Raw genomic sequence first — 22,460 nt, 5'->3', positions numbered from 1 at the left:
TTTGTTATGGATTTCGCGCAAAGCTACACGACGGCTATCTGCACTAGCCGTCCCTAATTTAGTAGTGAAAGTATAGAGGGAAGGCAGCTAATCATCATCACCCACCGCCAACTTTTGAGCTACTTTTTTACCAACGAATAGTGGGATTGACCGACACATTATAACTCCCCCACCGCTGAAAGGGCGAGCACGTTTGGTGTGACGGGGATTCGAACCTGCGACTCGCAGATTGCCAGGCCAGTTACGTTTCGGTTCGTCTGGGTTCAATAAAGACATTCCTCTTCAGATTGGGAATTATGAAACTTCGCTGATTATGCTAATTATTTGAGTTATTGTTGCCGTTATGTAAGCTAAAAAATTATAAAATATATTTTCGATGGCGATAATAGCTCCAGATAGAACCACTGATTTTAATAAATCAACAAAGGAATCTTTATATGTCAACCAATGTGAAATCCTGTGACCACTATGGTTCGCTATTCTATATCCAATACAAATGTGGAATTTTACTGGTTTCAATTCTTCTAGTTAAAGTTATCGAATCTTTATTAAAATCCTAGTAAAATGTCCCCCGATGGAGCAACGGTGAATCGTCGGATTTACAGCGCTAAAATCAGGGGTTTGATTCCCCTCAATGGACACAGCAGATAGCCCAAAGTGACTTTGCTATAACAACACACACCCAACTTATTGGCCCGGTATGGCCAGGTGGTTAGGGCGCTCGACTCGCAATCTGAGGTTCGCGGGTTCGAATCCCCGTCCCGCCAAACATGATCGCCCTTTCAGCCGTGGGGTTGTTATAAAGTGACGGACAATCCCACTATTCGTTGGTAAAAAAGTAGCCCAAGAGTTGGCGATGGGTGATGATGAGTAGCTGCCTTCCCTCTAGTCTTTCACTGCTAAATTAGAGACGGCTAGCACAGATAGCTCTCGTGTACCATTGTGCGAAATTCAAAACAAACCTAGTAAAAAATAACAGAACCTGTACACCATCTATATTCGTTTATTTAAAGTGGTTTAAGATTCATCTCGCAATACTGATCAGAAGAAGATGGCCTCCTATATTCTATAATCAATTATTTGTAACTGAAACTATGACTGTTTGTGTGAACTTTTTTCAGTATAGTTGAATTTTTTGTAAAGTAATATTATCAGATTTTCAAAAGCTTTAAACCTTAGAATGATAATGTTACTAGGTTTTAAGAGACGCCTTGTATTGTTTTAATATCACCCAATTAAGTTTTATTATTACGTATACATTATTCAACGAATAAGTGTTAAAACTAGCAGTGTGGTGTTTAAATCCAAACTGAAATATAGAACAAAAGATGGATAAATTTGATGGCAAAAGTATTTTCTATGGAAAAGTTACCCAACAATTTAGCAAGTTATAATATGATGTACTTTGGGGACAAAAATGATTCATTATACTTTTGGATGACAGGGATGACTGGTAACGTCAGTATTAACAGTAACGGAGACAGAGATGCTGATTATGCCCTAATGGATATGAATCCGAAAACAGGAATTTTTGAGGTAAGCGTTCTGAGTGCATGCTGATAGAAGTAAATAACTTCAGAAGGACTTCAGTTAACTCTGTTCGAGAGAGATGATGATGATGAAATAGTAATTTACTCTGTTTATTTTGATATTCATGTATAAACATCTTGTAAAAATATTTGTAAATGTAACACCTTAAGTTCTTTAAGAAATTGCTACGAATTTTATAAGGATTACTCACTCAGTTTAATTATTTACTATACAAAACAATCTTTTTTTAATTTTCAGTAAAACTTATGGAGCTTACTTAGCCTATAGGGTATCTGGTTGTTTTTGTACAAATTATACATCCGAACATCATAGATTGTTAACGGTCTTAAGTACACGAAACCGATTTTGTATTTTCCTTTGCAGAAATATATTCGACAAAAGCCATTTTATTCCTAATTTAAAAGTTCATATTTATTATTCTTTAATTATCGTACTTAAAGCTGTGTTGATAAGAAATTAACATTGAAGAGTTTCCAGTTTTAGCATTTAATAGTGATCAGTACGTCTGGAATTGTTTATTAAAACCTATTAGAACTGTGTATGACCTGGAGCACGTTGTTTAGTTCAAGTAATTGTAACACTGTGAAAAATGTCATTACAAATGGAAAAAAAATCACATATTATGATAACAGACAACTGAATTGAAAGCTTATTATTTCAGTCAAATTTTTTAGGTCTTGAGGGTCGTCGACAATCGCGTTACTTGGTTATTCTTACAATTATTAATTTTAAAAAATAGCCACATTGAGATCTTTGTTAAATATAATTGTGTTAAGAATAAGCATTTAAATCCTTCCAACACTTATTTTGTTAATAATTCATAAACTTGGTTCATTTTTTTCATAACTCTTAAAACGATTTCTATTTGGAAAGTTAATATTGTTAAATAAATATGATTCTTTATTCTGTTAATGTAGATTGTTGCTATGTATTACGGTGCCACAAAGCAGTTTGTAGACATCGACGGAAAAGAAATTCATTGGCCTGGTGGCCGCCAGGGGCCGCCACCAGATACACCTCCATGTGGTTTTGATGGATCAGAATGTCCAGGTATTTGTTTTCAATTAATTCAACTTACAATTAATACCCCCCCCCCCAAAGTTAAGCATAATTTACGTAAAATTGTAGAGATTTATAAGTCACAATATTTATTAAACTTTAATATCTGAAATGTGGTGAGTTGAAAATAACTCTAAAAACCCAAATATAATATGAAAATTGCTGTTGTTAAGCGAATAGCACCAATAATATTTACGTGTTGTTTAAAGACTCAGAAAATTGGACATAAGAGGCAGAAAATTTAAAAAAAGCCATAAATTTACAAACACAAGAATAAAGAGACAATAATTTAAAAGAAAAGTAAAATAGCGAAACATAAAACTTACAGAATAATTACAAAGGAAAATCCATTTGATGAAAGACAAGACCGAGGAAGGCATAAAAAGTTTAGAAAAAAAATTATAGCAACAAAAATTATGAAGTACAAAAGGAAATCAATGAATTACAGAAAATGTATCACACCAAACTCGAAGAATCCGTAGAAATGGTTCAAAATTATATAAATACCAGGATGAAAATCAAGAAACCAAATAAAAAATGTGAGGCTCAAAACAGCTACACTTCTCTTTGGGTTTGTTCAAGAATTTCATCCTCAAGGAACTAGAATCAATTTAAAGTGGTAGAAAACCAACTAAAGACGCCATCTAGCAATTATGGGATTAGGAGATAGAATAGTATAGAAACACAAAGTCTCTCTGATGGAGGTCTAGAACAATGGAAATGAACAATTAAACAGTTGTTTACTCAGAATGAAAGTAGTAAACCATAAAGTTGTGTTTCACCTAAATCTTTAGAGCATATACTGTTAGTAACTACAGATATTATCCTTTATGGAATAGACACCGCTCTCGATGGATGACAGAAAGCTTCTATATGTATAGAAAACATAGACATCGCATCTGAGATAAGAAATCCTTTATTGAAATAAATCAGAGAACCAACCTATTTATTGATAGCAGTCTTGTAAAATGTTGATTGGCACTGGCTCCACAACTGCAGTTATTTGACCTGAGCTTGTAATGAAAGCTCATAAATTATCTCTAGAGAGAAGAAGAATGATGTATTGATACCAACAACACGTAGTCATAAAGTTCGAGCAAGAGGAAAGTTGGAAGTTACATTCTCCTTGGGAAGCTTGTCTACACAATATGATATGACTCCATGTTGGACACAGAGATAAGAAGTTGGACTTGCTCGAAAACATTCTCACAGTTTTATAAGAAAAAAGAAAAAAATGTGGTAATTACTAGAAAAAAAACATTGTACCTCATTTTTTATAGCTTGTGATATGTTTATTACAAATAAATACGTACACATATATAAATACGTTTAGAATCTTTAGTTAGGTCATCATCAGGCAAAACAATAATGACAATTAAGTGGAATAGAAAGTTTAAAATAAAAAAGAATTGTTATGATGTTTACAACCGGCGAAGAATGATTATAATTAAACTAGTTATAAAACATTATTATTAGGTTTATTACAACAATAGGCCTTATGACATAAAACATTGGTATTAGGCCTATTGTTGTTATTATTAGGTTTATTACATTTTTATACACTACATTCTTTATCTAGTCCCTTAAGGGTTTTAAAGAATTAGAAGAGTGTATAATAATAATATTCGAACCACAATATATCTGTCATATCCATTGCTGACGACGCGTTTCGCTCAATGCAAAGCTCTTCAGGCCGACTAGGATACAATAAACACAGCAATGGTCGTAACACTATTTATATAAACCACTTACCAAAACAACAATAGGCCTAATACTAATTTCTTATGACATAAGACATTGGTATTAGGCCTATTGTTGTTGTGTCAAATGGCTTATATAAATAGTGTTCCGACCACTGCTGTGTTGTTGTATTCGACCAGCATGAAGAAGTGTGGATTAAACGAACCTGTCGTCAGCAATGGATATGACAGATATATTGTTGTTCGAATATTATTATTATACACTCTTCTAATTCTTTAAGACCCTTAAGGGACTAGATAAAGAATGTAGTGTTTTGAAAAAATAAATGTTTTCATTTGAAGAACGCTTTGAAAATGGCGTTCTGTTTGACCTGTGAATTTTCTTAATAAAGACTTAAGTGTTTTGGAAAATATGTTTTGTTTGTAGTTAAGTACAAAGCTACACAATGAACTATCTGTGCTCTGCCCACCACGGGTATCGAAACCCGGTTTCTAGCGTTGTAAGTCCGCAGACATTCATCTGTGCCGCTGGAGGGGGAGGGGCAGAAAGTATGATAATTTGTTGTCTTAAGTAGATGATGGTCCATGAAACTACATATTCATCAACTGTAAACATTTTCATGGAGTTTTAAGTATTTTGTGGAGAAATATCCCGATTAAGCTTTCAATCACGCTCTTAGGGTATTCAATATATAATAGTATTTTATGGAGAAAAAAACAATTTCAGACGTAGAATAAAATAGGTTGAACAAATCTTAAAGATTCAAGTCGCTAGACATGTTTCAGGTAGATCATATATCCTACAGGTTGATCTTAAATCCATCGAAATACAAAACAAAAGGACTACAAAAAATACAGGACTACGAATCCAGTTTGATAGATTCATTTTTGTGTGTATTATTATGATAAGCATTTCGCAAGTTGGAAACAATTAAGTGTGATTTTTTTTAGTAATTACCGGAGTTTGTTCGTTTTTTCTTACAAAACTGCATTTTTCTGCCTAAAAATGTGTAGCTGACATTTTCATATGTTAGGACAAGAAAATCAATGTGCACTGCGTAAAAATAATACAACACCAATGGTTGAACATCTAGCGTTAACAAGAATGGAAGCACAAAATAACAAAGACAACGAACCTCAAGTGCAATAGAGTAGAACATAAAAAGACCAGCTGTCCCCCCCCCCCAAAAAAAACATCCACCGTGATCGCCTTTTAAAATACGTCGATGGGAGACAGCCAACTAGTTAACTCCAGAGAAGTCAACCTATTTGGAAGCCCGGATTTCCTGTCGAGATCGTTCGAGAGTATCATCAAGGATGGAACCTCTAGTTAATTTCCTCGGTCATCTAGTTTCACAAAACTCCTCCCTAAACAACAAGATGGTAAGGATAAGAACTCATACCTTATTTGCACCATAACTCACGGAAAAGGAAATCACTAAAAAGACTGGATGACTGAACATTTTAAGAACAATAAATGACGGAAGAAAGACGTTTTTATTAATCAATATTTTGAATATATTCTGTTTCACATATCTGATTAATCATCTAATGATTTTGATATTTAGATTTACGTACATTAATGTTGTAAATGGCCAAAAGCTGTATTATTGTAAGTATGGAAGTTTAAGCTTGGTGTGCCATTGTTTTCTTCGTATAATATGAATTTCCAACGGAAATCATAATCCAGGTAGTGGGGTAGTGTTGGAGCCTATGTTTGTAATCTATACGTTTCTAAAAATTTGAATTGTTGCTTAGCTAGAAGGAGCTAAAGTAAACCAGAGCATAATCTAGAAAAAACTAGCAGCCCAAACCAAAGGCCAAATGCCTGAAACTTTCTTCGAAGTTTAGGAAAACCTTTGCGCCATAACTAAAAAGTGAATTAGGCTACAGTTAAGCAGTGAGTTATATAATGATGAAGTTATTGAATTAAAGAGTATGTGTGTCATTGAGTAAGTGAGATTGTTCGTCAGTTAATGAGTGATCAGAATATATCTGTTACTCCTAGTCAGTTAGTTAACTCAATGCTGTAAATATTAAGTTTGTGTTTTAAAGAATAACTAGGAATGATGGAGTTATTGAATTAAAGAGTAAGTGAGTGAGATTGTTCGTCAGTTAATGAGTGATCAGAATATATCTGTTACTCCTAGTCAGTTAGTTAACTCAATGCTGTAAAGTATTAAGTTTGTGTTTTAAAGAATAACTAGGAATGATGGAGTTATTGAATTAAAAAGTAAGTGAGATTGTTCGTCAGTTAATGAGTGATCAGAATATATCTGTTACTCCTAGTCAGTTAGTTAACTCAATGCTGTAAATATTAAGTTTGTGTTTTAAAGAATAACTAGGGATGCTAAATTAGCAAAGAAGTGTAATTTCTGTCAGACGTAGTTTATTGTTGAAGTTAGGCCTATCAATGAACGTTGGTTACGCTTGTCGAGGAATTCGAGCTTGAAGAACTAAAACGTTTTTTATCGTTTAGTGAACTGGACTTTCCATTCTTTTTTATACCGAATAACCCAAACGAATGGGACCAACAAAAGGAACCAGTACAGCAAATATATCACAGTTATTTTTGTGTGTTTTTTCAGAGACACCTAGATATGCCATTTTCACTGGAATACTGACTGGTTTATTGATTGTTCTCACCATATTATCTTTATTTATCTACAGGTGAGAAAAAATAAACTTTATGAACCTGAAAACTTCTATAATACCTATTTATTTATATTAAGTACATGTAAATAAGATATTCTGTATAGATATTAATCCTATATTAAGAAAGATAAGTTAATGTTAACTTTAACATAATCCTATCTGGACATGAAAATTACCTTAACTTCATATTTTTTAATTGTGTACTGACAATATATATAATAGTATTTTAAGCTAGTTATATAAAACATTCCTTAACTATAACTATGTTAAACATTTAGGATCAATCTTGCATAAATATGACTTGCGATATATTAAAGATGTTTCAATTGTAATTAAATGTTTTGATTCATTATTAATGTTAATTTGTAAAGATCGCATCACCTTAAATAATATCAACCAAGGTGAAAATAACTCAAAGTGTCATTCATTATAGAATCTGAGTTTAATTGTATGTATTTTTACATTAATATTGTTCGTGTTTATGAAAAGAAATCACCTCATCACAAAAGATAAACGTTAGCGCATTCTTTTTATACATCAGACTAATTCTTTAACAATTTGTTTTTTATAATTTATATTTCGGAAGAAACATTAACGTGAGAAATGCGTTGTTTTCTCTTTCTTTCTTGTTGCGTTATATCTACAAGACACTACAAGTTCGAAGCCGAGATTGCTTCAATGAGTTGGCGAATAAAACAGGAAGAAGTTGTCATTAATCCATCTTTCAAGCGCCATTTTGGTTCCAAAATGAGTTTTACAAAGTTCAGTGGCTCTGTAAGTACATACCAAGTCTCTCATGACTGGTTGAGTCTCAGACTGTGATACTTGACAGTATATTTATTTTTGTGTATGTTTTGAAATCAGGCAAAGACTACGTCTATAGAAATATTAAATATTGTGATTAGTTAAAACTTAGGTGTTATTTTCTTGTTAAGGGACTTACAATTATGTATACGTTTATAAGAGTACTTTAAATCTTTTTATTTGGGGGGGGGGACTTTTCAAGTGAAAAAGTAAAAAAAAAAATTACTTAATGGAAGAGAACTCTTAATCTTTACCTACTTGAGATACTGTTTAAATCAGCCTTTCCGTAGAATGTGTAACTGTGATAATGGATTTATTTTGGGGGTGGGTGGATGGAAGTGAACATTCTCCTATTTAGATAAACCTATACAGTGTTTGGTGTTTTTGTTTTATATAAATGGGTGGATGGAAGTGAACCTTCTCCTATTTAGATAAACCTACACAGTGTTTGGTGTTTTTGTTTTATATAAATGGGTGGATGGAAGTGAACATTCTCTTATTTAGATAAACCTATACAGCGTTTGGTGTTTTTGTTTTATATAAATGGGTGGATGGAAGTGAACCTTCTCCTATTTAGATAAACCTACACATTGTTTGGTGTTTTTGTTTTATATAAATGGGTGGATGGAAGTGAACCTTCTCCTACTTAGATAAACCTACACAGGAGAATGTTCACTTCCATCCACCCATTTATATAAAACAAAAACACCAAACACTACTTAAATAAACCTACACAGTGTTTGGTGTTTTTGTTTTATATAAATGTTATGATTTTTTTTAATGCTAACCCTAAAATGTTCACCATAAGGCTGATATCAAACAGTTATTACAAAGCATAAACATTGTATATTCTAGTTTTTACCCTATTACAAAGCTTGTTAGAACTAGAGGTTTCTTTAGAATTTTGCCCTGTTTTTGCTACGTAAAAATCAATTGTAAAACGTCCTCTGAGAAAACTAGCTGTCGATATTTGTTCTTAAAAGTGACAATAAAAATAGGAATTTTTGTGTTATCACCATGTTTAATAGACTTAACTTATGTAGTTACTTCTAAACTACGATTACCCTTACTAAGCCTCGCACATAACAGTATATGGTGCAAAGTCTTCGTTTACCAATACTAGTAGTAAACCCTCTAAAGCTCTGTATTTTTGGTTTCAGAGAAAAACTTAAAGTGCCAGAAATCAAAGTCTACATTAATATTAAGAAATGAGTACAACAAATGTCATGGGAAAAGCGATTATAGGGATTTGTGTAATTATTTAGTAATGTGCGCAATCTATTACTAGGAGATTAAAAGGGAAAGCGTATTGTGTCCGATTTTCCGCTTTTGTAATTTTATCGGAATCCATGTAGACAATAATTTTTAAACTTTCCTTATTTATTGTTCAAAAGATAAGCAGTTAGACGGACAGCATTTTAGGTCGACTGAGCTCATTGAATCACGGTTACTAAAAGTTACATTAAAATGCAACTTTCTAGTAATTATAAATATCGAATCATCATATTGTACAGTCGTCATATACAGACGTCGTATTAAAACGTTACTAAAGTCAATGACACAACGTCCAGTCATTCTCTACCTGATGACCGTGCATCTTGACAATAGCTCTGCAGTATAGTTTTTATTGCAAAATGCTTCAACGTAAAGCTGTCATGTCCAAAGCACACCCTTCCTCCATTCTGCTTTCAATAATGTATCATTTCGCGAAGTGACTGATATATCTTCGTGTGAAATAGCATAAATATCCTGCTATTTATTCTCCGCCTGATTGAGCTATGCAACAGTCGAACAGATATGTCGTGAAAGCAATTTGTACTCACCTGATTTGTGTCACTCTTGTATCTGGTGATCCTTCTTGATTATGTTACGTACTGTTGCTTGGGACACGTGGACGGCTAACCTTTGTACAACCTTTGTAGCTGTGATACAATACACTCAACCGAGATTTCATAACGGCTTGTTTGTCACGTGACTTGCTTATTTGCATATTCAGAATCTTTTTAATACAATGTATTCGGCCCTCCGTATACTCTATACCTTTCTTTAAACAGTGATAAACAGTGTCAGATCAAAATTCAATGACATTTTATACATTTTGTTCCCTGCTCGTGACAAAAATTGACGAGGTGAGAATATTTTTTTTTAGAATGACACTTTTTAAGATGTTTTTTAATTGTTAGGCAATGTAAAATTACAACCATTTTAAAACAACGAAACAGTAGGAACACAAAACAAAACGTCAAAGTGAACGTTCAATTTACAATACAGTAAATAGTGTTCTCTTATGATAATTTACGTTACCATGATAATTTCTGTGGGGCAGTAGTTTTTAGGGAAAAATAATTTGAAAAGATTATACATTTTGTTCCATCTACAGAGTAAAAATAATTAAACAAAAATGTTAATTCTTAATAATATAATTGTCATGGTTCAAGATATTAGGTATTAGTATGGCCATTGTCCTTTTTTGTTGTTGTTTTATAGGTCATGCTAATGTCAATTCAAAATGCAAAATTTAAGCATTTATCCAGAAAATATTTCGAAATATCTAAAATTATTCTTATAATTGTAAATTGTGTCTGTTTCTGATAATTGTAAGTTATGTCTGTTTCTGATAATTGTAAGTTGTGTCTGTTTCTGATAATTGTAAGTTATGTCTGTTTCTGATAATTGTAAGTTGTTTGTTTGTTTCTGATAATTGTAAGTTGTGTCTGTTTCTGATAATTGTAAGTTATGTCTGTTTCTGATAATTGTAAGTTGTGTTTGTTTGTTTCTGATAATTGTAAGTTGTGTCTGTTTCTGACAATTGTAAGTTGTGTCTATTAAATGTGGCTTTTGATTATATCGAGAAAAAAAATGGAGGAAGAAATATTAGAAATAAAAAGCCAACAAAAAAGAAAATATCAACATTATGCTTACAAGAGAAATAATAATACAAAAAAAAATGGTGATCATTTATCTGCGTGTCTTAAGTGTCTGGATTCGAAGCATTTTTATGTATGGATTGCTGAGAAACTGTTAAAGAATGTCATTTCTGATAAATACATTCTTCCAGTGTACAGACTTCATTTCGGAACCATTGGAGTGTTATATTTCTTAAGTGAAGGATAACTGGAGTTGTTTGTAGAAATCTTTAGTTTTTGATATTTTTTTGTTACAGCTCAGTTTCATGTGTTCTTCATATTGTGATGTCTTCACAGACGAATGTGGATAAAATACATATATTTCTAATTTCATTATTAATGACTTTTGAATTAATAACTGTGCCATATTTACTTATAACATTTAAATAGTTTTACAATAAATCCGACAAATCTTAATAAGTTTAAAATTTTATCTTTATCCTAGTATTACCGATCAGGGTCTATATCCTTATCATTTTTATAGACGCATTTTTTCCCAACTATTTTGCGATATTATTTAAATTGCTTATGGACCCATGAATATTTTAAACAATATAATCCAATTACTTACTGCTGAGGCCCGTCTATGTATTTAACTTAGAAAATGAATGATTTTTCCCAATTTCTTTTGTCAGTATTTTAAATTGGATGTTGTAACAGGCATAAAATATACAATTACTCAATACGATACACTATATGGATCCAATCGGTAATGAACGGTATGAAAACAAGTGGATGATTTGTGGATTACTGAGGTTTTAATCGATTTTCAGAACTCTCTCTCTTGTGGATCCTTAACATTAGGAGACCAAAGTCGACAGATATTCACCAAAACAGCTTATTACAAGGTAACAAACAGTCTAATTTTAAAGAAATATTATTCAGCAACACAGATTTAAGGAAATTAAAAGTAAGATTCAGTTTTTAATAAGTTTAAGTTTGCTTTCTTTATAATTTCGTAATATTCTATTTGTGATAATTGTTAGCAATATTACTTTCACTGTCTTAATAACTTGTCTATACTTTTTAAATCATGCCTTAGATAACTGAAATAAAATAATCTGGAAATTTATTGGACTACGTATATATATGATCAAAGTTATTATTATGCAAACTGTGTTTAAATAAACTCTTGAACTTACCAGCATTTTGTATGAATAATAATCTGACAGAAAATTACAGAGGTAGTTTTCATTTGTTTCTGCTTTTTTAAGCAATATTTAGTATAGTGTTCAGGAATTATTGTAATTATTGTAATTACCTTTATTTAGTCTACCTTGGTTGCGATTAAACCAGTGAACAAATCCAAGATCGAAATTAACAGACAATTTCTGTTAGAAATCAAAAAGGTGGGTTTAGCTTATAAAACATTATACTGATGTATTTCTTTTTAAAGTTATCGTACTGATTATTGTATATTACACCATCTATTTGTAAACGTTTCGTTTATGTGTAATACAAAGTAGTCTATAGTAACACTTATTAGTAAATTAAAATAGAAATTTTTATTCTTAATGGTAAATTAAATACTAAAAATACTCTTTCTTCTCAAATCCACGCACGTTGGATCGTTTAGTCGTTAAAACATTTATACTCAGTTTCAATACAGTTCACACAGGGAAAAGCTTAATATGTTGGATCAATGTCTAATTACTTTACGAGTCTTAAAACTCTCTACAAACATATTATTAAATTAAATTTGTATCTCATTGAAAGTTGAGACATTTACTGTTAATGTTTTGTGAAATCTGAAAGAAGAACTGTGAAGTAATTGAAACGACATAATTACATGTATCGGTTATAAGTTTGAATTCAGGATATTCTTCATGATTTTCATAAAAAAAGGTAGCCAAACTAAAATATTTATGTTCTGTTTATACTCCGTATCACATATTACAATATCAGACATAAGAGGCTTGTTTTGAAACATAACAGAGTGAATAATCAGGAACTTGACTGTATGATTTCATTGATCGGAAATTAATACTTCCATTTTATGAGACTACCAACCGTTATTTCCTGGACAATCTCACAAAGTTGCTTTAGATTAGTTTAAATTCGCACAAACCTAATCGAAAGCTATCTACGCTAAATGTCATTAATTTATAGCCACAGCCAAATCTTAGGCTACTCTTTTACAACGAAAAGTGGTATTGAACGTTCCGTTATAACGCCCTCATGGCAAAACAGGCGAGCATGATCGGTGACTGGAATCGAAGCCGAGACCCGCAGCTTGCGAGCTGAGTGCCCTAACCACCAGACCATTCCAGACTCTTTAGATTAATGAACCACCAGGCCATTCCAGACTCTTTAGATTAATGAACTCTTCACGAGCTGAATGCCCTAACCATAGGCGATTCCAGACTCTTTAGATTAATGAACCACCAGGCCATTCCAGACTCTTCAAATTAATGAACTCTTCACAAGCTGAGTGCCCTAACCACCAGACCATTCCAGACTCTTTAGATTAATGAACCACCAGGCCATTCCAGACTCTTCAAATTAATGAACTCTTCACGAGCTGAGTGCCCTAACCACCAGGCCAGTCCAGACTCTTTAAATTAATGAACCAACAGGCCATTCCAGACTCTTCAGATTAATGAACTCTTCATCTGCAACAAAGTTTCAATCAAAACAAAATGGAGACACTGGGTTATCATTTCATAAATTTTATATCACCAATTTTTTTTCTTCTCCACCAAATTCTTCTTGATCAGCAGTATACGTTAATCTACTGGAATTCTAATTCAGGCTTAATTAAACTTCGTTCACTGGGTAGTATCGGTATTGTGATACTGGTCCTTCTTTATAATGCCAGCTATCTTACAGTAGAATATCATCGCTACACCGTCATAGCTGCCTCCCAGTGGCTCAGCGGTAAGTCTTCAGGCTTAAGGCGCTAAAAATCAGGTTTCGATACCCCTGGTGGGCAGAGCCCACATAGCCTATTGTATAACTTTGCGCTTAACAACAAACAAACTGTTATAGATACATCTCCATATTTCATATGCGCATGCTTATATTTCACTTGGTCGCGTCATGCTTCAGTACAAAAGCTCTCCTAGAGTTTCCAGAAATGCCAGTTTTTGCTTCATTCAGCCATTAAATTATCCATTTTCCAAATCGTTCTGCTACCGGTCAAACATTAAACGTTTCACCAAGTCCACGTGCTTTATGTCTGCAGTTTTTCCGTGTAAACCACTCTACTTCAACCATCTTGGAAATATTCAGTTGCTTATTCCATGTTCGCTTATATCCTGATTTTTTAATCAATTGATATTAAACTTTTCGAATTTCACTTTGTTCCTGTCGAAATTTGTTTCGACATATATTTGTTTTGTTTTTTTTCTAGACTTTAAACTCGCATTGCAAAACGTTTTGATATTCTCTGAATGAAAGCTGTGAAACACCAAGTTTTGAGAAATATGTCATTGTGTATTATTTTCATTATTTAAAGAAACAATTGTTGTTAGTTCTTCAATGTTTAATTATTTCTGATCTTTCTCAGTTTAGCAAAGTTGGAGCTTCCAAGGTATTCCAATAATACTGCCACTTCACTAATCACTTACTGTAATTGGCTTAACTGCAACAAAAGTAACGATAATTTAAAACAGGTAGTAATGGTAAATGTAGCATAAAAAGGCTTATCAATAGATCAATCCCACTTAAGCCACATGTAATGGTGCTCTATAGCTGACTTGAAGTTATCGTGCAATTATAGTTGAGAAAAAAGCAATTGTTTCATTATAAATATAAAACAATATGTGGGTATAACACAGAAACTCTGTTAAAGTTTTTCTTTATTTAACAGTAGTTCCTATTCTTTCACGTTTTAATTTTAAAAAAATGTTGTTTACTTGTTAGCCTTAGACTTATGATCTGTGTTATGTTTCATATAAAATATTAATTTTAACACAAAACATGATTTAGTAAGAATCTTAACAAAAAGTAAGCTTACTCTCTTTTCCGACTTCACTGCGTCATCCAGTTGACTTTCCTCCTCAGATGTTGTTGATGTGGTTCTACTCTAAGTCTTCTTCTGTTATTGGGTTTCGATTTGATGGATCCAACTTCTGATGACACCAGTTTTTTGTGGGTCTTCTTCTGAGACTACTATATTATCGGTTGACTTTGGTACAATTGCGTTATACTCACACGTCACCTTCCATTCAACTCTATTAAGGTTTTACTTATTTCTATCAGGAATTGATTCATACAAAATTTAAACATAACACATTTATTTTTGTTATTTTATATCAATAACACGTAAGAAAATTATGTTTAAAACTAGTTTTGGTTCTTACTGCAGCATATTTTCCTGCATCTCTCTCTCCATTTATGAGTCCGCTTTCACATTTCCGGGTCTCTACTTCTTTTTCTCGTTAATCGCCTTGTCTATTATATATCTTTCTACAAATAAAGCCAAGCATACCCGTTTAGCTTATATCGGATTAAAAAGTCCTATAATCACAGAGAATCTTATAGTTTCCAAATCCAATGTACTTAGAAAGGCGACCGATCTTCCAATAATTTTATATTTAGTGCTGTAATTCCTTAACCCTTAGAAACTGATCAAAAGTTGGCTGATTTCTCAACACCAACCTATTCTTACACCGAACTTCATAAAAGAAATGTTTTCACAGCCTACAACAAAGAAATCCTTTTGCACTACTCGACACTGATAGGACCATTTCCAGTGATAACAGGGACGGAAACATAAGATAATATAAACAATGAACCTAAACTGTAACAGAGCTGAATCCAGAAAAATAAACTATAAAAATGAAGAATAATCAACTGTGGTCGTTTTTGTAATTACGTCAAAAGGAGAATGGCCAACTGATTAACTTCATGAAAATAACTAGAAGTAAGTCAATCAGCTGAAGGGCCTGAAATTCATGCAGGAATCTCTTCCAATGTATCACCAGGATAGACTTCCACGGCCATTTAATGAAGGTGAATTTTCTTAGTGAAAAGGTGGCAAGTGACTGTAAAAGAACAGGGGTCATCACCTTCTTTGTACCATAAGCCGTTGACCACTGGGCACTTTAGCGATGTCAATTGAACAAAAACTATTGTGACTGTAAATTTAGTTTTACTTATTTCAGGAATGATTGTAATATTTAAATTTTCGAATATTAATGTTGTTAATTGTCAAGAGATGCTTGATTTCTCATTATGGAAGTTTAATGTGCCATTCGTTTTCAGTGTGTAACAGGATTGTTTTAGAGGAATTTAGAATCCAGAGAGAGGGACAGTGCTGTAGTATATGCTTTTAACCTAAACATTTCTTGAACTTTGGACGGAAAAACGATTAACATAAAGTAGTAGACGTGGCCTCCAACGTTTAGGAAATAAATGAAATCATAGACAAAAAGCAAGTCAGGCTAAAGTGTATTGGAGTGTTTAATGAGTAATCAGTGCATCGTTTAGTTTGTTATTCAGTTAAATGCACTGATCCTTCCATTATCATTTTCACTGAATGATCCAAGAGATACTAACCAACAATACGAACGATTACAACAATATCATCATCAAGATAACAAGAAATTCAAAGTAGCAAAAACCAGAATTACATTGTTGTCTGCATCAAATACCTAGGCTAAGTGTTCATAGAAATGATAATATTGTTACGTCTCCGTTCCTTCGTTAATTTTCCGTAAATTCGTTCCGACGAAACTTTAGCGACACAAGTCCTTTCTTAAATAAAACTGGTTTATTCTTTCCGAATACAACTTTTCGATACACTTAATTTCAACAGTCGCTCTATAACAACGCTATAACTCACGTCTCACGTGGCCAACAATATTTTGTCCGCATATATTCAATTACTCATTACCTCGTTCCGTCACGTTGTGACCGTCTTATATATATACCAGACTACCCCCAATCTACTAGTGAAGGTTCGAGAAGGACGTGGCGTGATACTAGTCACGTGACCTCGCTGACGCAACAATATGATGAAAGTTGAGTTGGGTGACCTTTCGAAAGTATTTTTGTTGAAACACGATAAAAATGTCGAACTTTTGTTAAAAGATGATTTGTGGAATCAGAAATATTTCAGAGGCAGTAATTAGTAAAATGTTTATTAAATAGCTTTCTGTGGATAAAGAATACACAGTGATTTTGAGTGGTTTGAGTAAACTAGATAAATAAATTGAAAATATACAACTCTTGTGTGTGATGCACGATTTGTAGAAGTGTAGGTAGTCAGCACAAGCGAGCATGGGCGCCTCACTTGAAAACAAAGTGAGGGGTGCCAGACTAATTAAGGACTGGTGAGCGGACAAAATATTCAAAATTGGGTGGCACGAGCTCCTTCTACCACCCTCCCCACCCCTCTTTAGGCACCTATGATAACGAGGGAAGTAACCAAAGAATGTGAGAAATTTTATAAGGAGATAAAAGAAGCAGTAAAATGTCAAAGATTTTGAAATGACCGTCAAATTCAGTTCTAACGATAGAGAAATATGAAAAAATAAGTCTCTAGCGATCAAAGAAAACTGACGGAAAAACTATTTTACTGGAGGGTAAAACTTTAAAATGTGATTAAGTCGATGAAAATGCATTGTTTTTATATCCTATTTATTCTGTTAACGTTTATCGACTTTTAAGATAAATTTTGAAAAGTGAAAATTTCCCTTTATAAGTATTTGAAAATGGAAAGTCTGATTTAAAGTTTTTCGAAACATGCTACAAACTACGATAATTTAAAGGTAATTTAATCCTAATCACGACTTAATGATATTAGTTGCATACGATATATGATGTTCGGTAAATGGAAAAGTACCATCATCCTTATTTGTCTTGAAGTAAAATTAAATCATGGATGGGGTAATATTTCTATAGATGCATGTAGAAAAGCTTTGTATTTAACAAAATTTGCATCAATCATGTGTTTTTTGTGTTTGTTTGTTGTTGTTGTTTTTTTGGGGGGTAAAAGTGCAAGAAATTTTCTTGTACACAAAAAATTACTTACGAAAACTAGAACAGTTTTTTTTTTCGCTGAACACATTGGTTTGAGTCTGTCTTTGTCAATTTTCTGTTTCAATTAAGTTTTAAAGTTATCTACATGTATTTCCATTTCCAAGTGCGTGAAATAAACTAGTATTCCCGTTTTGAAAATGAGGGGGAAAAAAAGGAAGAAATTATGGAGAAATGTACATCTATTTCGTCACACTGCACGAAACTAGCAGGTTGTCAAGAAAGGGAAGATATGATATCTATTAATATAAAGACAAAAATGAAGTTTCTAGAAAGTATGAGCCTTTCTCTGGGTGGGTGGAAAAGCTTTCTTTAACTTATTACAATCTATGCAAGATGGACTGTATTCTTTATTTACAAATCAATTCAATTTCAATGCACAAGTAAGGAAAGAAAACATATAAGTTTTGTTATGGTCAAAATAAATAGAAGGGAAGAAAAACAAATGAGTTAGGTTATTCTTTGCAGAAAGAAAATATTGAAGAAATAAGTTACATAAAACTGTGCAAAAAATATACAATAAATGTAGTAAATTATAATATATAAAGTGAAGTGAAAGAACACATGAGTAATGTCATACTGTACCTAAAGTGAAGTGAAACAACACATGAATAATGTCATACTGTACATAAAGTGAAGAGAGACAATACATGAGTAATATTATACAGTACATAAAGTGAAGAGTTCTCTTCACTTTAGGTACAGCATAATATTACTCATGTGTTGTCTCTCTCTTCACTTTATGCAAAGTATAACATTACTCATGTGTTGTCTCTCTTCACTTTAGGTACAGTATAACATTACTCATGTGTTGTCTCTCTCTTCACTTTATGTACTGTATAATATTACTCATGTGTTGTCTCTCTTCACTTTATGTACAGTATAACATTACTCATGTGTTGTCTCTCTTCACTTTAGGTACAGTATAACATTACTCATGTGTTGTCACTCTTCACTTTAGGTGACAGTATAACATTACACACGTGTTGTCGAGACAACACATGAGTAATATTATGCTCTACATAAAGTGAAGAGAGAGACAACACATGAGTAATGTTATACTGTACTTAAAGTGAAGAGAGACAACACATGAGTAATGTTATACTTTGCATAAAGTGAAGAGAGAGACAACACATGAGTTATGTTATACTGTACCTAAAGTGAAGAGAGACAACACATGAGTAATGTTATACTGTACATAAAGTGAAGAGAGAGACAACACATGAGTAATGTTATACTGTGCCTAAAGTGAAGAGAGACAACACATGAGCAATGTTATACTCTACATAAAGTGAAGAGAGTGAGCAAATGAGTTAATATTATTAAACTTTGTGATCAAATTCGTCCTTGTTATCTTGTTAATTCCAATGGGAAATATACCCAGCTTCATTGGAATGTATGTTTTCTTTTTTTTAACCACAGTCATCTGTTTGTGGATAACGAAAGGCGCTGGATACTGTTTCAAAGCTTATTGTTAACCTAAATACTCTGCTGCTTCCTTTGTCTTTACATTGTTGAATAATCTTGCTGTGTGTATTTTTCTCTTCGAAATATCTGTAGCGTGTTCCTAAGTCCTCCAGTCGCTCCAGGCAGCATTGTACTGTAGAATATTCGAGAATTCACCACCTAACAACAATATAGGTGTCAAACATATTACCCATGACATTATAGCTCGCATCTGTGGCGACATTTTCCTCCATTGATGTCTGCAATCCGTTATTATATAATGTGATTATTTCTCTGAAGAAATATATAATTTAAACATTTCATATTAAATTTTACAGATGTGATAATCAACACATTTCATTCACTGTGGAATATTATTTTCGTCTTACGTAATTTAGACTGTGGTAGTTATGTATCTTGCCTGGGTCATTCGGCGAGTGAATAAACTACTGTCTCAAGGGATTTAGTTTCGTATTCACTATTCACATTTCATTCACTGTGAAATATTATTATCGTTTTACGTAATTTAGACTGTGGTAGTTATGTATCTTGCCAGGGTCATTCGGCGAGTTAATAGACTACTGTCTCAAGGGATTTGGTTTCGTATTCACTATTTGTACCTAACACATTTCCACTATTTACATTGCGCTATTTAAGTACGTTTTTCGACTAATAAACATATGAAAAAAGTCTTACATATTCATTAATTTACCACACAAGTCAAATAACTACTATAGCTCCATCTAGGTTAACATCAGTTAACATATGCAGTTGCAAAAAAGCTAATTAATTGTACAGCCACAATAGCTGACAACTCCATTAAACACAAAAAAGATGTAAAAATTACTTCAACTTGTTAATAACAATAAAAAAGCATGCCCTACCCAGTGGCTCAGCGATGAGTCTGAAACCTTATATCGTTAAATATAGGTTTTCTATACCTGTGGTGAGCACTGCACAGATAGCCTATTGTGTGGCTTTGTGCTTAACAACAAAACAAACAAATAAATAGACAGTGAAGACGCATAACAGATCATTAATAAGTCGATCCAGTGCATAGTGGCTGTTACAGACTACCAATAATAAGAAAAACTGGGAACAGGCTGTTGAGTTATTAAAAGTTACGACTTAATTTACCCCTGGAAAACCTTTCCCCCAAATTAATATAATTTGTGTCAATATATTTGTTTAAAGCATAATTATCATCGTTAGGTTAAATGCCCCCCTCCCATTTCCACTGTCACAGAGGTATGTCTGCGGACTTACAATGCTAGAAATCGGGTTTCGATAGCCGTGGTGGGCAGAGCACAGATAGCCCCTTATATAGCTTTGTGCTTAACTCCAACAAAACATAAATAGTAGGGATACGGAAAAAAATGGAAGCATCTTTAAGAATTGAAAGTTTCGGAATTATACATATTCCATCATCAGCAAGTCCATGGTAATAATCAATAGGAAAAATATTCACTAGAGTAAACTTAGATTAAAATATAATGAAACTGTGTTAAGAAGTAAAAGTTTTCAATAGAGTGAACTTATATTAAAATATAATGAAACTATGTTAAGAAATGAAAATATTCACCTGAGTGAGCTTACATTAAAATATAATGAAACTGTGTTAAGAAGTAAAAGTTTTCAATAGCGTGAACTTATATTAAAATATAATGAAACTGTGTTAAGAAATGAAAATCTTCACTAGAGTGAACTTACATTAAAATATAATGAAACTGTGTTAAGAAATGAAAATCTTCACTAGAGTGAAATTACATTAAAATATAATGAAACTGTGTTCAGAAATAAATATATTCACTAGAGTGAGCTTACATTAAAATATAACGAAACTGTGTTAAAAAATAAAAATATTCACTAGAGTGAACTTACATTAACTTATAACGAAACTCTGTTAAGAAATAAAAATGTTCATCTAAAAAAAGATATTTGAATAAAGCAAGAGGAAAAGAGTTGATATTTTTGTTAAGGTTTGGGTTTTCATTCATAATATGTAAGCTTTTTTTTTTATCAAAGGTCCTAATCATTACAGCCTTAAGTTAGAATTTGAAAGTTTTTTTAAATAAAAACTGAATTTCTTTAAATATGTATTTTCGGGTAAACTAAACAGTTCATAAAATATTCCTTATATGTTTATGAATTAAATAATTCATTCTGTATCACTAATATCTCTTTAAAATGAATCTTAGGGTTATTGTAATTAAATGTATTTTAACGCTTTCTATTATCAGGATACCATACAGGTATATGTATGTATATATACATATACCAGACAGTATTCACTACTTGTACCTAATACATTTCCACTATTTACATTGCGCTATTTAAGTACGTTTTTCGACCAATAAACATATGAAAAAAGTCTTACATACATGTTCATTCATTTACAAGTCAAATAACTACTATGGCTCCATCTAGGTTAACATCAGGTAACATATGCAGTTACAAAAAATCTATTATTATTCGTATGTGCCTCATTGGATGATTTTGTTATTCCACTGTTACAAAGCGCATATGATTCACGTAAACTAGTAGAGTGAAAAGGTTTTCCATTTGTAACATTTAATTAGTACTATAAATTTCGTAGTTAAATGTTTATTCAAAAAGCATAAAAATTTATTTGCCAACTGAAAACACCCGAGAATAAAATAAACGAAAGATAATTCCTAGCTGACTAAAGGAAATAACTTTACCAAAAAATTAATTTACAGAACAATAAAATATAGTGTTCTGTTTCTATCTCTATGTCAAACAAGGATATCGAAGGTTTATCTAAGAGCACTATGAGTGCTTTTTGTAAGTCATAAAGTTTATCTAAGAGAAAGTTTACAACACCTATGCTTTGGCTTTCTCTCTCTCTCATGTTTCCTCTTTTTTCTCACAAAGTTTCCCAAGATATTGTATTGATAACTAATTTCATTTCATTTCAGGAAGCACAACGACTAAGTACTTTAAGATATTGTCACTAGATGGCGAAGAAGTCCGAAGATCTTAAAATTGTAGAACCATTTGCGTTTTGTTTTTTTTAATATTGTGTGCGAAAAATTATTTTTTATCAAAGTCTTTTAACGAATAAAAACTTGCTGCTATAAGCTAAAAACCATAATAAACCACTTCAATTTTCAAATATTGAATAAAGGTGTAAATAAAATGGCTAGTGTGAATTGAAAACAAAAGATACCAATTTCGATGACGAGGAACCAACTTTGAGACTAATAATGGTTGGAGACGGCTTGAATGGGTAATGAAGAAAAACTTTAATATAAGTTTAACAAAACAGCAAATGTTCAACGTTTCAACAAGGTTTTGTCATCATCAGGTACAAGTAATTTACACTGACACGGAC

General features: G+C 32.4%; 1 protein-coding gene across 1 annotated transcript in view; it reads left to right on the top strand.

Moving 5' to 3' along the window:
* Positions 1 to 22,460, top strand: part of LOC106465176 (atrial natriuretic peptide receptor 1-like) — a 98,581-nt gene that overhangs the window by 2,638 nt on the left and 73,483 nt on the right. The window contains exons 3-8 of the mRNA XM_022393013.1: positions 1,445 to 1,536; positions 2,469 to 2,601; positions 6,899 to 6,980; positions 7,613 to 7,739; positions 11,449 to 11,523; positions 11,947 to 12,024. Of these exons, the coding sequence (XP_022248721.1) occupies positions 1,445 to 1,536; positions 2,469 to 2,601; positions 6,899 to 6,980; positions 7,613 to 7,739; positions 11,449 to 11,523; positions 11,947 to 12,024 (587 nt within the window). The remainder of the gene's footprint in view (positions 1 to 1,444; positions 1,537 to 2,468; positions 2,602 to 6,898; positions 6,981 to 7,612; positions 7,740 to 11,448; positions 11,524 to 11,946; positions 12,025 to 22,460) is intronic.

The sequence above is a fragment of the Limulus polyphemus genome, unplaced genomic scaffold (genome assembly GCF_000517525.1).
Source record: "Limulus polyphemus unplaced genomic scaffold, Limulus_polyphemus-2.1.2 Scaffold1858, whole genome shotgun sequence".
In the NCBI taxonomy this organism is placed as follows: domain Eukaryota; kingdom Metazoa; phylum Arthropoda; class Merostomata; order Xiphosura; family Limulidae; genus Limulus; species Limulus polyphemus.
This window is presented reverse-complemented; position numbering and strand designations above follow the sequence as displayed.